This window comes from Sciurus vulgaris, assembly GCF_902686455.1.
Source record: "Sciurus vulgaris genome assembly, chromosome: 5".
Lineage (NCBI taxonomy): Eukaryota > Metazoa > Chordata > Mammalia > Rodentia > Sciuridae > Sciurus > Sciurus vulgaris.
The window spans coordinates 14554397-14574392 of NC_136465.1; the positions used below are offsets into that span (position 1 = coordinate 14554397).

The window sequence follows — 19996 nt, forward strand, 5'->3', positions numbered from 1 at the left end:
CAAATCCCTCATCTAAAACAGGGTAGTATCTGAATATGACCTGTGCACATCCTGCTTTTGCTGGAAACCATCTCTCGATGATTTATAACACCTAACACAATGTAACCCATTGTATTAGGTAATGCTATGAAAATAGTTGTCATACTATGTTGTTTAATGACAAGAAAAAGTCTGTACAGTGTTCAGTACAAATACACTTAAAAAATATTTTCAATCCTTAGTCAAATCTGCAAACAGGGAATCTGGTGGATACAGAGTGCTGGCTGTTTGCTCCTTGCCCTCTAATTGCATCATCTAACTGTCCGTCCTTCTCCTTTAGGAAACTGTGGGCTCCTCACAGACACTGCCAATAACCATGGGAAAGATAACTCTGACAGGCAGCTGGCACTCCTTAGGTGCCAAGCCAGAGCTAAGTGATTTACATAATGATCTCAGTCCATGATGACAATAAACCTGTATCATTAGCCCACTTGACAGATGAAGACACTGAAGCTTCAAGAGAGGCTGAGTCACTCACTGGTTCAAGGTCACTCAGCTGGAAAGTGGTAGAGCAGAAATTATCCCCATTTCTGTCTGACTGAGAAGCCTACACTTTTCATCACTGAACTTTGCTACTGTTTGCTGCTTGGTTCAAATATTCGCAGATGTTCTCCTGGTTGCATCCATAGAGCCCTGTCTCTTGGTGGTGGCAAAGCTCCTGCTGATACTCTCTCTAGCTGAGGCTTAAGGCTAGTTAGGAAGAGAACACTCAAAACTGGGGGTCCGCCCACCCCCACTTTCTTGCCTCTGTGCATTCTTCACTACCCTACAACTCTGTCGTGCTTCTTTCCCTAGGGACAATTAAGTAGCTGGAGGATTCCTGGGCAATCAGGAGTCTCCTGCAAGTGTATGTCTCTTGATAGACTTAGTAAGAAAATGGAGCCATGGATCAGTGAGAGATACCCAGGAGGGAACCCAGACTGAGGAGAGGGCCCCTACCACCCCCACTCATATGCCCACCCTTCCCCTACATAGCCTCCTTCCCCTTCCCCAATCACAATCCCGCTTTGGGGCCCAAGCCCTAGGACTAAGCTCCACCCCTCTCCCAGCATCCTAAAGTTTGGGGGCTGTGTTCAAGTCAGAGATTCCCAAGTAGGGGGTGTGTTGGAGGGACTTCTGAGGGCGGCTTGTCCTGGAGGAATGGGGGAAAGGTGGCAGCAGCAGCCACTGCCTCCAAGGACATCCGTGGCGCTCCCTGGGAGACCCTCTGCCCTCTCCCCCTCCCACCAGCCCGGGCGAGCAGGGACCAAGCTTGCTTATTATCACCTGACGCTGTGCAGCCACTGATCCCATTGGTGGAGCCAGATTCGGTCTGGCTCTCTCGTTCTTTCTCGCCTTCTCTGCCTCTCTCTCCTCCACGCTGCTTTGATTTCTCTCTTGCCTCTCTTTTTGTGCTCGCTCACTCCCTCAGCTGGGAACAGCGTCTCACGGGGGGGGGCAGCAGGGCTTCGCTGCAGAGCCAGAGAGGAGCTGCCTGCGGGGCATGGAAGCAACCTCCGTGGTAGCCGGGAGAGAAGTGGGTGCGCGCGGCTGCCCGTGACCCAGGCGTCCAGCAGCCCGTCCCCTGCCTGGGGAGCTTATCCACACAGAGGTCTCTCCCTTCCCTCCCCCCCAGGTCTTCCTTCGCAGAGCCCGGTGAGGCCAGGTGAGTGCCCTTCCTCCCAGACCATTTTGCCGGCTATCCTGAAAGGCTGGGAGCTGGGGGCTCCAGGGTCCTGTCACTGTTTGGGGTGCCCACCTGGATTGCTGGGCTGACGACCTTGTCCCCTTTCCCCCAGGCTTTTGGCAAAGGACTTAACAGCTGGATCCAGTCTCCAGGGCGACACAGTTAGTTACCCCGTGACCATTCTGCTGCAGTCAGCGATGCCAACAGGGATAGCGGGATGGGGGAGCTTTCCTTCTGGCATGGTGGCTTCTTGGAATGGGCATGGGGAAGGGGCACCAGGGTGTACCAACATGTGTGCGCACTTGGGAGGAGGCTGGAACCTTGCTTTCGTCGAAAGGGCTGCGTGTAGTTTGCTTGCGTGGGGGTTCCGCCAGCTTGTGGCATGTCTAGGAACATAGCTTTCTTGCACGCGTGAGGTGCATGTGTGCGGGGGCGCTTATCTGAGTATTCTGTGGGTATATGTGGGTGAGGGCCCTGTGAGGCAGTTTATTTAGGGAGTGGACGTGTCACTTGTCATGTGGGTAGGAGTACCTGGTGGGGGGGGGGTGTATGCAACCAGACGGTTTCTACATGGAGAAGTGCAACTCCAAAGCAGGATGGGGTTGGGAGGTGGTAAGTGTGGGCAGAAACTGTGGTCTGTGGGCAGACTGCGTAGGTGCACAAACCTGTTGGCATGCGAGGGATCAGCCTGGCAAAGTGTGACCAGAGGCAAACATGCTTTCAAAGTCTGTGTCTTTGAGATTGCAGGATACCAGAATGGGGGGTGGGGGATGAGGCGCTGTGTTTGACGTGGGTGTGAATGTACATGCGTGCAGGCAGGCGTGTGGATCGCATGCCTTCTTGGGGAGGTGGCACACATGCATGTTGATGCCCACAGCCTCCTCTCTTCCCCAAATATGGCTGTGAGGAGGGGTGCGTGCTTGTGGGGGTACATGAACCTATGGACAGATCATGTGTGGGACTGCGTGAAGGTGACAGTTTGCGGAGGGGGAACTGTGGGGTATTCGTAGGGTGTGCAAGGTGGCGCCTCCGTGCGTCGGTTAGCCTGTGGGAGTGAAGAGCACTGAGGAGGTGTGTTCGGGGTGGGTGGGCACCCTTGGCACATGTGTGCGTGTGTGCGTGCCCGCCCGTGTGTGGGTGTGTACATGCTGGCCTTGGGGCGGATTCACATGGGAGGGTGGGTGTTTCTGGGGTGTTGCCTCGACCTGTCGCTCACACCCTGCCTTTCCCCAGGCAGCTGGGCATAGAGAGGCTGGGTTCCCGCCCACCTTGGGCCACCCTGGCTGCGTGTTCTCTTGGCGTCAGTCACTGTCACTCTCACAGGCCAGGGTTGGGGAGTCATCCAAGCTCTCCCAAAACTGGAGAGAGGAAGGGATGAGCAGCTGCAGGTCCCAGGCCCCCAGGCCCCGCAGCTGCCCCTGACTCTGGGAAGAGTCTGAGGAGAGGAGCAGGTGCCCACTCGCAGAGCAGACATAGGCTGCTTCCCTTGCAGGTGGGAGCCATTCAGGGCTTCGCAGGTGGGAGTGTATCTGTGTTCTTCTGCTTCATGTGTGTGTGCATGTGAGGGGCACACACGTATCTCCCTGGGAGCTTTCTGCTGGGATGTGGGGAGCTGGTAACTCCCCATTGCGCCACTCCTGTCCCCACGACTGCAAACAGGTTTATTATTGTAGGGTTGTTTCCAGACGCCCGATCCCATCTGTTTTATTTTGGGGTGGACCTGGCATCCCTTCCATTCTTATTTACCATGTAATTCTCTCTATGTGAAGCACTAGCATTGGGCTCTAGGGTGGGAGACTAAGATAAAATAGTATGCAGGGGACACCGGGGGCAAGTAAGGGCCATCCACCACAGCCTCCTATACCTGTCACCCAGGCAGCCCACGGGTTAATTCAGAGGTGCCAGGCTCTGGAACAGGCTTAATTGATGGGAAGGTGTGGGCTGGATCTTCTGTAGGCTATAAATAAAAGTACCTGCATTTTTCAGGCACAGGGTGCCCTCGCCCTAACTACTAGGTAAGAGGAGGAGAAGAGGGAAGAGAGCAGAGGAGGAGGTGGTATGAGGGTGTGCTGGCTGCTGGGCTGGAGGGAGGAATCTGGAAAGTGTGAGGCTGGATGCTCTGGAGAAAGGCTGCCCACCTCTGCATCCTCTTTCCCTGCCTGTTTCTGGGAGTCCAGGTGCGTCAGGCCACAAAGTCGGTCAGCTCTTCTCAGTTAAAGCACAGGTGAGAGACCTTGGTACAGTCCTTTCATGCCTGAAGGGCACCAGATATCAGGGTAGAGCCGAAGGAGTAAAAGAGGCAGGTGAAAGAAAATGCAATGACTTGAAAAACATCAACAGGAGGAAAAATAAAGAGCAGAAACATGCCCTATGCATGGCCACATGTCATGCATGTACCATGTGTCACACACATGTAACGTGCATACGCACACGTAAGCACAAACTTAGTGATACAGTGCTTGGCCTCCAGCGTGCAAATCATCTGCTGGCGGTGTGGCCGGCGATGCTAACACCCAGACCTCGGTTACCTTGTCTGTAAAATGGGGACACTGATACCACGTACCTATTGTGAGACTCACATAAGATAATGTTTGTGAATTTTAGTACGTGCTGGCCCCCAGTAGACATCCGTGTTGAAACATAATTAATTATTCACAGGAGTCGAGTGAGGATCAGCCCAAAGAGAGTGTCAAAAAAGTTATGGGTGGAAAGAAGAGATTGAAGCAGGCAGTGACCCACGCTGCCCCTCCCACCCTGGATGCATCCACATGCACCTAAATGTCCTCCCAGTCCTGCAGTGTGGGGACCCTCACTGAGTCACGCCCAGGGAGAGAGGCCTGAGCCCCAGGGTCTTGGCACCTGAGGAGTCCTGGCGCCAGGGCCTGCCACCTGCCTCTGTCCTCTCCTCTCCATCTCTCCTCGGACCTCAGCCCCGCGGCACCTCAGCAGGTGCTTCCTGCCTCTCCTCCGCCTCTTACCCATTCTCTCCACCCCCACTCTTTCTCTTTTCACGCCTGCTGGCTTGGGGCCCCCTCCCTCCTCGTTCCATCTGCTATAAATCTGTCCCTGCCCAGCGTTGTAGCATTCCCACTGCCTCTGCCACCTGTCAGGTACCTTCTGCTCCACAGACCCTCGGAGGACAGCAAAGAGCCCCCGAGACACCCAGCCCACCTTGAGTCCCTGCCCTCCATCTTCCCATCCAATCTTTCCTATAAGATTTAAGGGGCAGGTGCATTTGATAAGTTCTCAAGGCTCCAATTTCGCAAGGAATGTTGGGAGCAGCACATTCCAGAAAGCTCCATGGTGGGAGGGAGATGCTGATCCTTCCCCTTACTCTCAGTCCCCACAGGAGCCAAACCAGAGGGCAGCATGGAGCTGCTGTCCACTCCCCACAGCATTGAGATCAACAACATCACCTGTGACTCCTTTCGCATCTCCTGGGCCATGGAGGACAGTGACCTGGAGAGGGTCACCCATTACTTCATTGACCTCAACAAGAAGGAGAATAAGAACTCCAACAAGTTCAAGCACCGGGTGAGTTGAGGGTGCCCAGGTGCTTCTCCCCAAATCCTGTTCCCGAAGGAAGCAGGATAATAGACAGCATAGAGAAAGGGCTCAGAGTCCAAGGTCCGGCCCACATCCAGAGTCTTACTGGGCCTGGGCCATCTTGGAAAGGCGATTTGACCTCTCTGAGCCTGCATTCCACTCTTGGTGAAAAGGGAATCATCACATCCACCCTCACAGGGTTGTCGAGAGGATTCCATGAGTAATGTCTGCGTGGTGTTTGGCACAACGCCTGGCACAGCGGGAATGCTGTTATCAGCGTCATGACTGGGACTTCAGACAGGGGCAGAGTGCCCGGGCAGTAGGGTGGGACTGAGGACATGACACATGGGGGTGACGTCTCAGGTTCCAACAAATCCTGGGCTCGGGTGCAGCCCTGCTGTTGATAGGTGGGCAGTGGGACCCTTGGTGGTCCCTTTTGCTGGGTCCTTGACGCTCCCTTCGGCCCCCGACATTCTCTCTGTCCCTCACCTGCCTGCTGGCCAACTGTTTGCTTTGTCTAGAAAAGGAATGTGAAAGGGTCCTTGAGGGCATGTCCTTCGCTTGGGGTAAAAGCCCATGTGGGGCAGGTTGGAGGAAGCCTCCCATCTCCTCCAGCTGACAGAGGGGTAGGGGAGAGTGGTGGAAAGAAGCTGGCTCCCAGGACGACAGCATCAGCGGGGGCTACTCACCCTCACCTGCTCTCTCTCTCTCGGGAACTGGCTCTCCTGATCTGGGTGTCTTTTGGCAGGCCAGTTGCCACGGTGATGTGAATGTTCAATACCACCCCCTTAACCCTCCCCCCCAAAGAACAAGGCATATTTTCCTTTCCTCCCTGGCTTCTCAGCATTTGCCGTTGCCGTGGAGACGGCACTGCAGTGTGCTGAGCTCTCGAAGTCTCCCTCAAAAATGAAGGTCTTGCCGCCTTCAACTTTGGGGCCTGCTCCTAAGTGACCTTTTTCCTCAGTGCCCAAGAGAATGGGGCATCCAGAGATGTTAGGAGAGGTAGAGGCTGTGGAGAGCCCGTGTGTCGTCCCAGGAGCCTCTGCTTGCTGCTGCAGGAAAATGGTAGCGGGGGCATGGAGCCCCTGTGGGCCTGAGACTGGCCCTCCTCAGGAAGAAGAGGGGGCCTCTCGGGAGTTGGGATTCTGGGAGAATGCCAAGATTGGGTGTGGCCCCCGGCTTGACTCTTGGCTCTTCATCTGTCTCCCCTTCTCAGGATGTCCCCACCAAACTTGTGGCCAAGGCGGTACCACTGCCCATGACCGTGAGAGGCCACTGGTTTCTGAGCCCTCGCACAGAGTACAGTGTGGCCGTGCAGACGGCTGTGAAGCAGAGCGACGGGGAGTACCTGGTGTCCGGCTGGAGCGAGACGGTGGAGTTCTGCACAGGGGGTGAGGCTCTGCTGTCACATCACTGTCCTGCTTCCTTGGCACAGCTGGCTTAGTCGTGGTCAAGAGGGGGTCTTCATCCAGGAAACACTGGAGAATGCCTGCTGTGCCCAGGGCACCATGCTGCAGCCAGAGGGAGGACACACGTGGGCAGGGCCCTGCCCTGCCCTCACAGAGCCTGCCTTGTCTCTAATGAGGGACCGGAGTCCCACCATTCATGAAGACAATGCCACCTCCATAAAGAGATGGAGTTACTTTTCTGGCTTGAACGCAGCATATTTTTAAAAATTGTAAAACCCGCATAACAGAAAATCTGCCATCTTAACCATTTTGAAGTATGCGGTGGAATAGTGTCAACTATATTCCATTGTTGTGCAAGCTTTCTCCAGAAGTTTTCCATCTTGCAAAACCGAAACTCTAGCACCATTAAACAGTCACTCCCGTTTCCCTCCCTCAGCCCTGGCAACCACCATTGTCCTTTCTGCCTTTAGGTGCCTCAGATAGATGGAATCATGCAGGATTGTGACTGGCTTAATTCTCTTAGTGTGATGTCCTCTAGGTACACGGATGCTGTAGCAGGTGCCAGCACTTCCTCCCTCCTTAAGGCTGGTTGACATTCCATTGTATGGATAGACTACATTCTGTTCATCAGTGGTCCATCAATGGACACTTGGTGGAACAATCACATTTTTCTTTTCCTGAGTTTCCCTTTAGCCTATAAAAATGGTCCGTAAGTTCTCTTAGTAGAACCTACCTTGCAAATTTCAGCATAAACCAACTCTGGCCTTGTGTGTGCATGGCCACCAGTGACCCAAGATCTGCCCCAAAATATTTCATCCCTTTGGTGTCCACGTGAGAACTGCTCCAGATTGCTCTCCTGTCACAAGGGAACATTCTCTGCCCTGGGGCCTCCAAGACTGCTGGCTCTATCCTCTGCCAAGGTCTATGCCCCAAGTCTCCTTGAGCTGCTGCAAACCAACTCTGGAGGTGCTCCTTCTCAGAACTGCACATGCATGGGCGTTTAATTCAAACTGGGGAGCCAGAGATGGCTGCAATCCAGTCTGCCCTTCTCTTGGTGGATCAAGTACCCTGGCCAGTGATGCATTAGCACTAAGGAAAGGGCACCTTTTTCTAATTGGTACCAAGACATTGTCCAGCCTGGCAGCAGCCTGACTGTGCCCCGGAGCCCAGGCCCAAGCCCAAGGGTTCTATTTTCCTATCCTGGTGCCAGCTCCTGTTCTCCTGAAGGGCTGAAGCAGAGAGCCGGTGTCTTAGCTGCTGGTCTGCCCAAACATTCATGTGTATGGAGCCCAGGCTGTTTTCCAATTCTTCATGAGCCACCTGTCATTACAACTGGCTTCCACATGGGAGCATGGCCTGGGATGAAAGCCCCTGAGGCCCCTAGTACAATAATGGGGCAGTCTGCCCTTTTTGGACTGGGGGAGTCCTGAGCCTCTGGTAGTGAGGATGCAGAGGTGACAAGAATAGACAGCATGCAGCTCTCCATGTTCCCAGTTGCAGCCAGCTGGCTTGTTCCCATCTGAGTCCAAGCTGCTGCTGGGGCCTGTCTGGTCCCCCTGCTGCTCCAGGGTACTGGCCAGAGGTTGACTGGCGAACACGGTGAGAGTTGGGTAGGATCAGGGGGGAGAAGAAGAGACTGTGATCCTGCAGCTGGCCCTTGGCTCACCTCACCCAACCTGGACTGTTGCAGATTATGCCAAGGAGCACCTGGCCCAGCTGCAGGAGAAGGCTGAGCAGATCGCCGGCCGTATGCTCCGCTTCTCGGTTTTCTACCGCAATCATCACAAGGAGTACTTCCAACATGCCAGGTAGGGTGACTCTGACCCCTGCAGGCCTGCTAGGCCTCTCCGTCCTTCCCCAGCTCTTCTTCCTTCTGCCCTGGCTGTCGAGGTCATCCTAGGCTACCAGAGCCTCTTCCAGGGGCCCCCCACCCTCACATCACAGAAGTGACTGCTACTTGGAATTGGGTTCAGGGAAGGTTGAGGACTCTGGGTTGGGGCCACCTGGCACAGCACCATGCTAACAAGCCCAGGTAAATTAGGTCTGGATTTGATTTCCACTCTGGGATAGTTCCTTCCCTGGGGTCTACCACCACAGGTCAGCCATCTCTCCAATTCAGGACCTAGGATCACAGAGGTGACGAGGAGGACGCAAAATGAAAGAGACCTGAACATGGAGGGTTCTGGGGAGACCCCAGCTGGCTGGTTAAGCCAGGGGCTGAGGAGTCAGGGAAGTTCTTTGGAGACTCCTAGGGTGCTGCTGAGAGGCTGGTACATGGGGAGGTGGGCTTGGTGGGCCCCGGACCTCCTTCAGCTAGAGCAGCCTCAATTTTTTTTGCCTATGACCCACCTATGTATACTTTCCTTTGGGGAAAAAAAGAGGGGTTCTGCAGTCCAAAGGTGTTTTGAAAGTTGATGGTCCAATCCAACATCCTCAGTGTACAGATGAGGAGCCTGAGGCTAAGGGGGGCCTCAGTTGACCAGCTGAGTCAGCACATCACTTGTCCCTCAGGGTAGCCAGGACCAAGGGAGAGTGTGGTGGGACCAGGGCTGGTCTACCCTCTCCAATGCCTGAGCACATTGCTCCAAGTCTATGTCTTTCTAAGCTAGGAAGGGGTAACTTCCACCATTACTGTCTTTATCCTTACGGGCAGTGGGGGTAGGTGTTTGACTCCTACCCAGTGCAATGGGGACCTTGGGGCCTTTGGTATTTGTATTAAGGAAGAGGGGCAGTGGTCTGGTTTGGACTTTTTTTTTTTACCAGCAAGGAAGAGAGGGACAGGGAACATCTGTGTGTGCCAGGGTCCTTACTAGGGGGTCTGGATATAAAGACTAAGGTGCAGACCACCCTATTAATAACCTTAGAGTCTGGTCTGAGAGATAGTATGGAAGGACTCAGTGTCATCATTGTGTATATGTAATCGTGGAGCAAAAGCCGGTGTCCTGAACACAGCAGGCAGCTGAATCTTGGTTGATTGCAAGTACCTGATGTTTGTGGAAGTTTCAGAGAAGAGGGAACCCCTGCTCTGGACCTTGAAGGATGATTAGGAATTTGCCAAGTCAGGTGGAGAAAGATGGGAAGGGCAGGCCAGGCAGAGGGAACAGCACTGCAAAGTAACGCAGCAGGGCAGAGAGCCCACAGCTGGAGTGCCACTGTGGGGGTGGGCAGCAGAGAGCCGAGAGAGGGGGCAGCTCTTGAGGGCCTTGCTAATCTCAGTCAAGCCCCTTTGAAGGGCTTTCAGCTGGGAGAGCTCTTCTTTGGGAAGAAGCAGGCTGCATGAGCTAATCTCCAGAGCCCTCCTCATGCTTGTGTTCTGGAATGCTCTATTTGTGACTGGCAGAGGCCATCAGCTGCTGGGCGCTTTGGGAGCCAGCAGCCAAGCCTCACTGCTGCTAACCGGTGGCATTTTCTCTCCCCTTCGACGTTGCTCCTGGGTGGGCAGGACCCACTGCGGGAACATGCTGCAGCCCTACCTGAAGGACAACAGCGGCAGCCACGGCTCGCCCACCAGCGGCATGCTGCACGGGGTCTTCTTCAGCTGCAACACCGAGTTCAACACCGGCCAGCCCCCCCAGGACTCTCCCTATGGCCGCTGGCGCTTCCAGATCCCCGCCCAGCGCCTCTTCAACCCCAGCACCAACCTCTACTTTGCGGACTTCTACTGTATGTACACAGCCTACCACTACGCCATCCTGGTGCTGGCGCCCAAGGGCTCCCTGGGGGACCGCTTCTGCCGTGACCGCCTGCCCCTCTTGGACATTGCCTGCAACAAGTTCCTGACCTGCAGCGTGGAGGACGGGGAGCTGGTCTTCCGCCACGCCCAGGACCTCATCCTGGAGATCATCTACACCGAGCCTGTTGATCTGTCCCTGGGCACCCTGGGGGAGATCAGCGGGCACCAGCTCATGAGCCTGTCCACTGCTGACGCCAAGAAAGACCCCAGCTGCAAGACCTGCAACATCAGCGTGGGCCGCTAGGGACTCCTGGGGGCTGAGGGGCCAGGGGAGATAATGGGAGGTGAGGTGGGTGGCATAGGCTCCGGGAGCTGGCTTTCTCTCCCCTGCCCCCTGGCTCCCTCTGCCCCATCCGCCAGCCCCTCCCCAACCCCTTGGAATTGGAGGTAGTGGATGGTGGTCCTCTGGGTAAGCGTGGCCAACCCCAGGCCTGGTGGACCTGGGAAGGCTTCTTAGCCTCGGTCTGCTGGTGGGTAGTTTGACTTTCCAGAGAACTCCCCCTTTTCCCCTGGCTTCCCATTCTGGCTCTTTGCCTTATCCAGGCCTCCAACTTCCAGAGTCCTGCCCACCTTCCAGGCTTTCCTGGGGAAGTATCTCTGGGTCAAAGCCCATGTGTAGCTTGGCCACCTCCAGGGAGATGCAGAGAGCTGTGGGGCGCCTCCTCCTTAGCCCCACCCACCCCACTCAGGGCCACCCCAGAAAGCCCCCTCCCTATAGAACTGGGCCTGGAGGTTACCACCCAGGCCAGCCCCCTCCCTCCTTCCTGTAAGTAGTCTCCTGCACCGCTGTCACACCCTTGCTGCTCCTTGCCCCAGATAACCCTCTTCCTGCATGGGAGAGCTGTCCTTCCCTTCCTCCACCTGCCCACTCGGATGTCCTCAGCTCTCTAGAAGGGGGCCCTTTTTCTTCTCCTGGCTTTGGGGGCTCAGGCTGTTGGGATTTTCCTTTCTTCTATGTGGAGATGTCACATGCCCCAGCAAAGCTTCTCCCTTGCTCAGAGAACGCTGGGGTCTAGAGCAGCAGCCGCCAGGGTCGAGGAGGGGGAAGTAGACCCCTGAGACCCTTTTCTCTGTCGGAAGCAGGCTGCCTCATGCCTTAATGGGGCTTGACCTGGAACTAAAGAACTAAAGGTTGCCTGCAGAGCCCTGGCACCCCACCTGGCTGTGCACTTCACTCGCTCGCTGTGCCATGGTGCCGTGACTATCCTGTGCCTGTGTGTGACCCGGGCTGTGGGCTCTGCCACTCTGCCTCACAAGCGGCCTCCTGTCCTGTCTGCTCTCCTGGCCACTTCTCCAGGAGGCCTCCCTGGGCTCCCTGCGTTCTCGCCTAGTTCCTCCTGTTGTAGGGGGCGTGAGGGTGGAGAGGGTGGACTCCCCAAGACAAGCAAAACAGCTGGAGAGATGGGGAGGTGCTGGTAGAGGCCATGGACAGCAGCCTCAGTGACTCTTGCAGAGGTGACAGACTCTGACAGAGGTGACAGAGGGACTTGGACGAGCAGCTGGATTTCTGCGATGAAGGATAGAGGGGCCGACAGGCCAACAAGGCCATACCTCAGTGAGGGGCAGATGGATGGTCAGCTGCTGGGGAGTGTTGCAGTCAGTGCCTCCTCAGGGTGGGTCAGGATCCCTGGGGCCTCTGGGAAATGTGTGGGGTAGAAGAGGACACAGGACCCCAGGCCCTTTCCCCTGTGCTGATGGCATTGCTATAGGGATGGCTTGCTGCCCTCCTTGGCTCCGTGTCCTTCCTGGGCGCCTGTGCTGTGCTTGCGATGTGTATCAATAAACCACCATGGCCGGAGGGCCCCGCCTGTCCTAATCCATTCAGCTGCCTTAAAGAAGGACCACAGACCAGGTGGCTTATGAACAACAGAAATTTTCCTCTCGAAATTCTGGAGACCAGTGGGTTGTTGTTGCACAGACAGCTCTATTCTGGTTTTATCCTGATGCGGTGGGAGGGGCGAGCAAGCTCTTCCGCCTCTTCTATAAGGACGCTAATCTCATTCATGAGGCCCCACCCTGGTGCCACTCACCCCCCAAAGCCCCACCTCTTGACACCAACACCTGGGGGTTAATTCAACTATGAATATTGGGGCATGGAGAGCATAGTGGTGCCTCTCTTTGGCCCCAGGTGGGAGGGGTGGAGTGGGCGAGCTGTACAATCCACAGAGGAACTCAAATGAGGATACCTACTGCCCCAACAGGCCATTGGAGTTTGTCTCCAAGACAAATCTGATTTTCCTGTAGGCAGCAGGGTTCAGAATGCATAGCCACATCACCAGCTTGGAAGGGACTTTGGAGGTCATCTGGGCCCACCCTCTGCTTCTCAGGAGACCTGGGGCCTCTCAGGGGCAGACCTGTGGTGATCTGGAGACCTCACCAAGGTCTGTGGGTACAATGAAGCCCTTGCCCCTGCCACAGTCTGCCACAACACTGTATTTCCCTCTCCCGAGAGTAGGGGTGTCCCCTCCCCCACCGGAAGGTCTCCTCGTTTGCAGATCTGAGTCACCTCTGCGTCTATTATTACGGATTTATTAAAATGGTCCTGGCTGGAGTGAAGCTCATCCAGAAAAGTCAGAGAGGCATCTACCAACACTGCCTGAGTTAGGGCCAGGTTCACATGTGTCCTCGGACCTTGGACCATGCCTCTTTAGGATAGGAAGGAAAGCTGAAGGACAGGCAACCGCTCCTGAGGCCCGTGGTGGGCTGGCACTGGATGGGCACCACCACATCCATCGACTCTGTTGGTCTGCACAATGGCCCTGGACAGTGTTATTCCTCTTTAACAGATGAAGAAACGCAGGCACAGGAAATTAAAAGGCATGCTGGTGTCGAACACCAGGAGGTCAGAGTGCTCAGGATTTGACGCAGAAACCTGAATCTTCCCATTTTACTGCCTTGTGCCTGCCTGCCCTAGTGAATGTCAGGAGCCACTTTGGACAGTAATATACAGGTGGGGCAGTCTGGGACACAGTGACCCTCAGGAGTTTCTCTATACCTTTTCCAGCTAACCAAGGTTGTGCTAGTTCCAGAAAAACTCCAGGGGGTGCTGTGGAGTCATGAATGCCTGGGATGCTTAATTTTAAAGGCGCAGTGGGCTGCACTTGAGCCTAGGATTGCAAGGATGGGGAGAGACTCCAGGGTTCACCCTCCTGCCTTGGGGCAGACCTTGGTGTTCAGATTTCTCAAGGGGCTCGGGGTTCAGTCTTCCCTGGGAGAGCCCTTTGGGTTTCTTAGGAAGTAGAAGGGCTTCCAGAGTCCTCTTACTGGGGCACGAGGGCAGCCAGGGAAGGTGGGAGGCCCCTTGCAGTTTCCTCCAGAAGGCTATTTCTACTTCCTTTGTCCAGATGGCCACTCCCCGGCACACGGCCAGCCTCAGGCTGCTTGAAGTACCTGTCAGATGGAGCAGGGTCAGGGCATTTGTCAGAGTCTGCCTTGGGCTCCTTTCTGGCCAGGGGTCTATCTAATCTGACCCAGTACAAGGAGAGAGGCACACACGCACATGCAGGCACATACTCCCTTGGCTGGACTGAGAGGGAACCTAGGAGACCCCAGAGAGTGCCAATGCGAAGGATACCCCTGGACTGTAGCTGCCACAGTCCAGCACAAGGACGTGGGGTAGTCCTCTGTCCAGTGCAGGCAGCCCGGGGACATGCAGTGGCCAGAAGGCAGGTAACAGGTGGGGCGTTCGACTGTGCAGGCATAAATGCACTGACACCCCAACACAAACATGTGGATGCACACGTGACCTCCCAACACACACAACTCCCACGTTCCCCTCTGATCAGATGTGTACCCACACATCCCTGCTGGCTCTTTCCTCCCAGGCCAGCATCTCTCCTCTTAATCCTAGTGGGTAAAAGCCCACGCCCTCCACAAAGCAGAAGGAAGGAGGGCACCAGCTCTGAGTCCATCACAGTGTCTCTTTTTCATGTTAGGAAAAGAGGTGGCTGGGGTCTCAAGGAAAGGGATGAAGAGGGACCATCCCCCAAAATGGAGGGAGGCCTTCTGGAAGCCCAGCTGAGGTGATTGGCCATAAAATGGCGTGGCTGCAGCATCTGGAGGAGATTGGAACCAGATGTCCTGGTGGGGGAGGGGAGGTATGGGCAGAAGCAGCAGCTCTGGTTGGCAGGAGTCTGGGTTGGGGGCCTTGGGCTTCTCTGGGGAGAACATCTGGCTGCCCTCGTCCCCAGCCCTCCGCGTCCGTCGCTTCTATTTTTGCAAACCGGAGCAGCAAACCTTTTCATGGATTCTAGAATCAGCCTTGTATGCAGGGACAGTCAAGTACAGGGTGTGACACCGGAGGTGCCCAGAAATGCTACCAGCTGACCAGAAATATGGCCCTGCTGCCCCACCAGTCCCTCCTTGTGTGGTTAAGCACTGCTCCCCTGGCAGGAGTAGTGTACACTGAGCTCCTGACGTCTGGCTGAAGACCAGTGTGCCCAGAGAGTTCCTTTAGCCTAGGAAAAGTGTAGCCCGGAAATGAGAAAACTCTATGACAGGAGAAGGGAAAGTAGGTCCACTTATCAAGAGTCTGCTATTTGTCAGGGGCAGTGACAGTTTCTCTTCAAAGTTCACCTTGTTCCTTCTTCATAACTGTGTCAAGTGTTATTATTATCCCAGGTTTACAGATGAAAGAAAAAGGCTCAGAAGTTAAGTGACTTATCTAGGGTCACACAGTCACCCAGTGTAGAGCTAGGGTTCACAGTGGGCTATTTGCTCTCAGGCTTGTGACCTTTTTACTCCTGAGAGGCAGGTGGGTGGAGGGCAAGCGGGGCGGGGGGACAGAAATGAGCAGCACCAAGGAGTGACGAGCAGAGCTCCCGTCTTTCCTGATTTGACAGTCAAGCCAATGGAGGGCCTGGAAGCCTGGACACCTCTCCCAGGGTGCTAGTCACTTCAACAGCCCAGACCCCTCCATTCTGGCTGCTTTGGAGCCTAGACATGGGTTTTTCTTCTGCCTCTGTGGCAGGAAGGGCCCTGGGATTGGCTGCAGGTTTAGGGAGAAGAGGCCCAGGGAGGGGACACTTGGCCAGTGTCACAGAACTAAGGGTAGCAGAGCCAGGTCTCCCGACTGCCAAGCTGGACTGTCCTCTGTGCCAGGGGTAGAGAGGTGGTCCTAGAGAGAGAAGTCTGGGAGCTCTGGGTGAGTTGATCTCCCCCAGTAAGGCTGAGGCTGCAGAGTCTGGGCAGCTCCAGCCTGTCTCTTCCACAGCTAGCTGTGCCTGGGGACCAGAGGGACCCCAGAGACACAGGGGCTGGGAAATAGATGGAGGAGTCACTATCTCCTTAACCATGGCTCTCCTGAGCTGCACTGCAGCTGGCTTAGTCCAGAGCCCTGAGGCAGCCAGAGGTGAGGGTAACCTAGCCCTGGAGAACACTATGCTTTCCTAAGTTCTGAAATGTTTCCATGGCCTGCAGCCTCCTGGATGGCTTCCAACACCCGAGGAGAGCTCTGCTCTACATCCTCTTCCTCCCTGCCCTCCTCTCCTCCTCTCCCATCAAAGCCGGCCCGTCATCCTTGCTTTGGCTGCCTGCTCCCTGATTACGAGCATTTGGGGCAAACATTTGACCATCTAGATAGACCTGTCCCCCTGCTTCTTGGCTGACTATGTCAGAGGACCTTAGACTGCCTTAAGGACCTGCTCAGTGGCCTTCAAGATTTGGAGATGGTCTTGGGATGGTCTGGGAGCCCATGCTGCAGTTCTGGGCCTCTACAGAAGCCTCCTGCAGAGCTGCTATTTGGTATGGGTCTCCTGGATGCTTTGCACCTTTTACTATTGGCACTGAACCTCCTCCACTGGGCCCAACCTAGACCTGGGGTGCTGTAGCCCACTGACTCCTCTGAAAGTGGGCCCAGTGGAAGCCGGGAGGCTCAACCCTGAGAAGTCTGAGTCTGCATGGGTGATGGAGTCTTGGGACATATGCATGGTGAGGTTATGTGGGTTCATAAGGACTCTGATTGGGCTGAGGGGCCGTGTACATCTCTGTAGACTGTCCCTCTATCAGCATGGGTCTGTGATCTTGGCTCCTTTGGGCACATGGCTGTTGAGCAGGGACTGTGGTCCTTGGTGCTTTGAAGCACCTGGAGAGCTGGTGTGGGGGCTGTGGCCACTGACGATAGTTCTGCTAAGAAGCCAGTGCCAAGCTGGTGGGCAGCGTCTGGGTGGCCCAGCCAGGAGGCTCCCACCCCTGTTCTATTCTGCTCATGGTCCTCCAGGCTGTCCTGAGCATCCCTATCAGAGAAGGGAGCAAGAAACGGTGACCATGATATCATTGCTGTGACTTTGCTGCTGCTGCAATAAGCAGTGCTCTTCTGGGCCTCTCCTCTCCCTTTGGAGGGTTGCAAGACCCCCCTGTGGCCCTGCCTGGAGGAGAGGGTTGCAGCCTGGCGGGGATAGTAGGCCAGCTTCCTGGAAGGTGAGGACCCTGTGTACACCTTCTTCCCACGACTGCTTTCTGCTTAACGGGCTAGTAAGGGGTCTCCCGTGCTGCTCCCTGCGGGTGGGTCCCTGGAGTCCAGACAGATTTGGCACAGCATCTGCCCCTGTGATAGGGAGGAGCTTCAGGGCAGTAAGAGACTCATGGTCCACTGAAGGCTCTCTGGGAGCCTGAGACCTAGACGGACTGTTCAACACTCCAGAATCTAGAGGTGGCCAACCTAGGCAGGAGGGCAGCCTCTCTGTCCTCTTTCTGTTTATTTCCCTGTGAGATCAGGGAGAGAACGGGGAGGACAGCCTCCTTGGAAGGGAAGGAGCAGGGCTGTGAGATCTCTTCCGGCCTCTGGGAGGCAGGGGTCTAGGCCTTAGAGCTGGCTGGAGAGAGGGGACAGCAGCAGGAAGGAGGGGCTGGATGGAGTCTGCAGCCTTGGGTCTCCTGGGGAGAGTGTTTGCTCAGTGGCTGCCTAGCAAGTGTCTCCACAGGGGAGACCTGGGGGGCCAGCTCACAGGAAGGCAGGCACTAGGGCTGAGCTGGCCCCACCCCAGCAGATACAGGCTTCCTGGCTCCCAGTGAGCTCCCCTGGTCAGACGCCCTCACAGCCCCTCATTCTCCAGCCAAGAAAGGAAAGCCAGATGGACGGACACAGCCCAAACCCTTCTACATACCTCCTCCCTCCACCCAGACAGCCTCTTTATAGAATGTTCTACCCTCCTGTTGTGTGGGAGGGCCAGGAACAATGTGTGTGTGCAGTGTGCCTGCAGACTGCAGTTACGGGCATGCGTGTACGCGTGCTCCTGTGCCCAAGTGTGAAATCTCACCATCACAGGAGGGAAGGAAAGCCAGCAAAGCCAGGTGTCTGGCCACACGCCAGCCTTGGACACCCAGCAAGCCTGCACATCTGGAAGGAGACACCACCGCCCCCATGTCCCAGACAGCATCTGGCACAGGATATTGGCTGTAACACTTTCAGTTTATTGGCTGGGGTGCCCGGTGTGGCCGACCAGCCAGCGGGCCTGAGAAGCCCTGCCTTTTCTCCACACTCTCCTCTCCACCGCCCCACCGTGGCTCCTAGGGGACATGCACGGACACTTGTGCCCCAGGAAACGAGGAAGTGGGGGTCAAAATAAAACCAGATCGAGGGTGGAGAGGAGTGGAAAAGGTACATTACAATGGAGATTACGGGCCACTGGCTATACATAATACAGCACATGGAGATGGCAGGAAGGTGGCAGTGTTCTGCTGACAGGCCCTCTTGCCACCAGGCAGGGGCCCCAGGGAGGAATGGTCACTTCAAGTGTCTTGGTGGAAGCTCTGGGTCCCTGGCCCTGGCCCCTCGCTGTGGCAGGGCGCGGTGGGGAAGTGGCTTATAACGCAGTCCAAGTCCCCCTCCTCCAGAGGACAGCCTCACCTGGCCCGTTGGCTCTGCAGATCCTGGTGCCTGAGGGTGAGGCATGGGGTGTCACCTGTGCCCACCACCCCCACTGTCCAGTCCAGGTGACCCAGGGAAGCAGGACTGCCATCCCTGCCCCGTGCAAGGGCGGTGGTCACTTTCTGCTGTGGAGTGTGTCCTGGAACTTGGTGCTGGTGTACCGCAGGTGGAAGCCCTTCTTGGTGATGGTGTCATCTGAATGGAATTTCACCAGGACAGAATCTCCGGCTGAATACACCTCCTCAGGAGGCTGGTGGAGAAAGGGACAGACATGGAGCACGAGGAGGAGGAGGAGGAAGGAGGACAGGGGCTGCTCTCTTCCTTCCCTGAGGCCCCCGACTGTCACCAAATTCCCCTGGTCCCTGAAACCGTGTCATGCTATTGGTAGATTAATGGGACACCTGGAGAGCAGAGCATGTCCTAGGTTCAGAGGCTGCTTCCATTTTAAACCCAGTTCTGCTACTAACTAGTTAGTGGTGTAGTCCTGGGCCAGCCGCCTCTCCTCTCCGGGCCTCAAGCCCCTCAACTGCACGTGGGAGCAAAAGCTCTGAGGTCTCCCAGCAGATGAGCTGCCGGGGGCGGCCACGCAAGAGGAGGGGTGTGAAAACGGGCAGAGGGGAGAGGCAGCGGTGGGGGCCGCCTTCTTGCTTTCCCCGTGGACTCCTGGAGAAGGTGGAGCAGCACTTCTCTGCTGTGAGGACCCGGAGGAAGCAGCAGGGACAGGTGCGGTCTCTCCCAGAACTGGATTCTGTCATGCCTGGTCTGGCAGTGGTCTGTGCCAGGTGACACCCTCCCAGGTGGCTCCACAGCCCACAGCAATACTCTGCCCCTCCAGGCATTGGAGAAATAATTCCTGAGCGCTCTGGGCATATTTCCAGTACTGGGCCACAAAGCCCTGCATGGGTTCCTTCCCAGGACCTGTCCCTGAGCCCCACCCTGGGAGAGATCTCTGGAAGATGCCCCTTGGAGACACTCCATTTGATGTGTGACTCAGAAGAGGAAGGGGCCAAGCAGAAAGGGGGCACGCCAAGTTAGCCCCGGGATGCCAGAGCAGCTGAATAGGCAGTCGGGGGCTGGACACTGCTTCCCTCTGCTGTCCCACCTTGGCCCAGTACAACTGGCCACATGAGAATAGAGCTCTGCTCCTAAGGGGAGACTCCAACATGCTGGACCCAGGAGCTGCTGCTGCTCCTGAGGTTCAACCCTTCCTGGGGTACCTGGGCTGCCCTCCAGTATGACCATGAGGCAGGGCAGGGAGCATGTCTGAGTGTGAGTGTGAGCGTGCGTGAGAAGGCACACGTGTGTGTTTGTGTGACAGAGATAGGGAAGGATGGTAGCTTTCTCTGGAGATAGAAGGAATTTAAAAAGACGAGAGAGAGAGAGAGAGAGAGAGAGAGAGAGAGAGAGAGAGAGAGAGAGAGAGAGAGAGAGAGAGAGAGAGAGAGAACCAGAGCAAGCAAGAGAGAGCCATCAGCTCTTACTGGGAGAAAACATCCACCCGTGGGCTAGCACATGGCCTTGGTTAGAAGCCTGTCAAGTTGACTTTGCTGCTGCCTCTTGTAAGTGTGTCTCAGGAGTGAGCAGTGCCCAGGGCCTGCCTGGCTCAAGACAGTGGCCCTCTCACTAAGGGGAGAAACTGGCAGAGGAAGAAGAGACTGGAGTGTTTCTGTGATTCAGCCAGGACCGGTAAGAGTACCACAGCTCAGGCCCCCCATCCCTACCTCTGGCTGTACCAT

General features: G+C 55.9%; 2 protein-coding genes across 5 annotated transcripts in view; one reads left to right on the forward strand and one right to left on the reverse strand.

Moving 5' to 3' along the window:
* Positions 1-1335: 1335 nt before the first annotated feature.
* Positions 1336-11849, forward strand: PHYHIP (phytanoyl-CoA 2-hydroxylase interacting protein). 3 transcript variants are annotated; one of them, XM_079139055.1, is made up of 7 exons: positions 1544-1684; positions 1818-1866; positions 2716-2776; positions 5046-5239; positions 6468-6642; positions 8351-8468; positions 10103-11849. In XM_079139055.1, the coding sequence occupies exons 4-7, from the start codon at positions 5075-5077 to the stop codon at positions 10635-10637; spliced, it is 993 nt and encodes a 330-aa protein (XP_078995181.1). In that variant the 5' UTR covers positions 1544-1684; positions 1818-1866; positions 2716-2776; positions 5046-5074; the 3' UTR covers positions 10638-11849. The 3 variants fall into 3 exon arrangements, with proteins under 3 accessions (XP_078995182.1, XP_078995181.1, XP_078995180.1); XM_079139054.1 differs by lacking the exon at positions 2716-2776; XM_079139056.1 differs by lacking the exons at positions 1818-1866; positions 2716-2776 and having other exon boundaries at positions 1336-1684.
* Positions 11850-17789: 5940 nt separating this feature from the next.
* Positions 17790-19996, reverse strand: part of BMP1 (bone morphogenetic protein 1) — a 41527-nt gene continuing 39320 nt past the window's right edge. For both annotated transcript variants that reach the window (XM_079142283.1, XM_079142284.1), the window contains one exon: positions 17790-18510. In XM_079142283.1, the coding sequence (XP_078998409.1) occupies positions 18376-18510 (135 nt within the window). In that variant the 3' untranslated portion in view covers positions 17790-18375. The remainder of the gene's footprint in view (positions 18511-19996) is intronic.

What these genes read in the sequence shown, in the direction of transcription:
- PHYHIP (XM_079139056.1), top strand. Translation starts at nt 5,075, where the DNA reads ATGGAGCTGCTGTCCACTCCCCACAGCATTGAGATCAACAACATCACC. An exon ending in CCAACAAGTTCAAGCACCGG is followed by an intron (nt 5,240 to 6,467) that starts GTGAGTTGAGGG and finishes TCCCCTTCTCAG; the next exon opens with GATGTCCCCACCAAACTTGT. An exon ending in GAGTACTTCCAACATGCCAG is followed by an intron (nt 8,469 to 10,102) that starts GTAGGGTGACTC and finishes CTGGGTGGGCAG; the next exon opens with GACCCACTGCGGGAACATGC.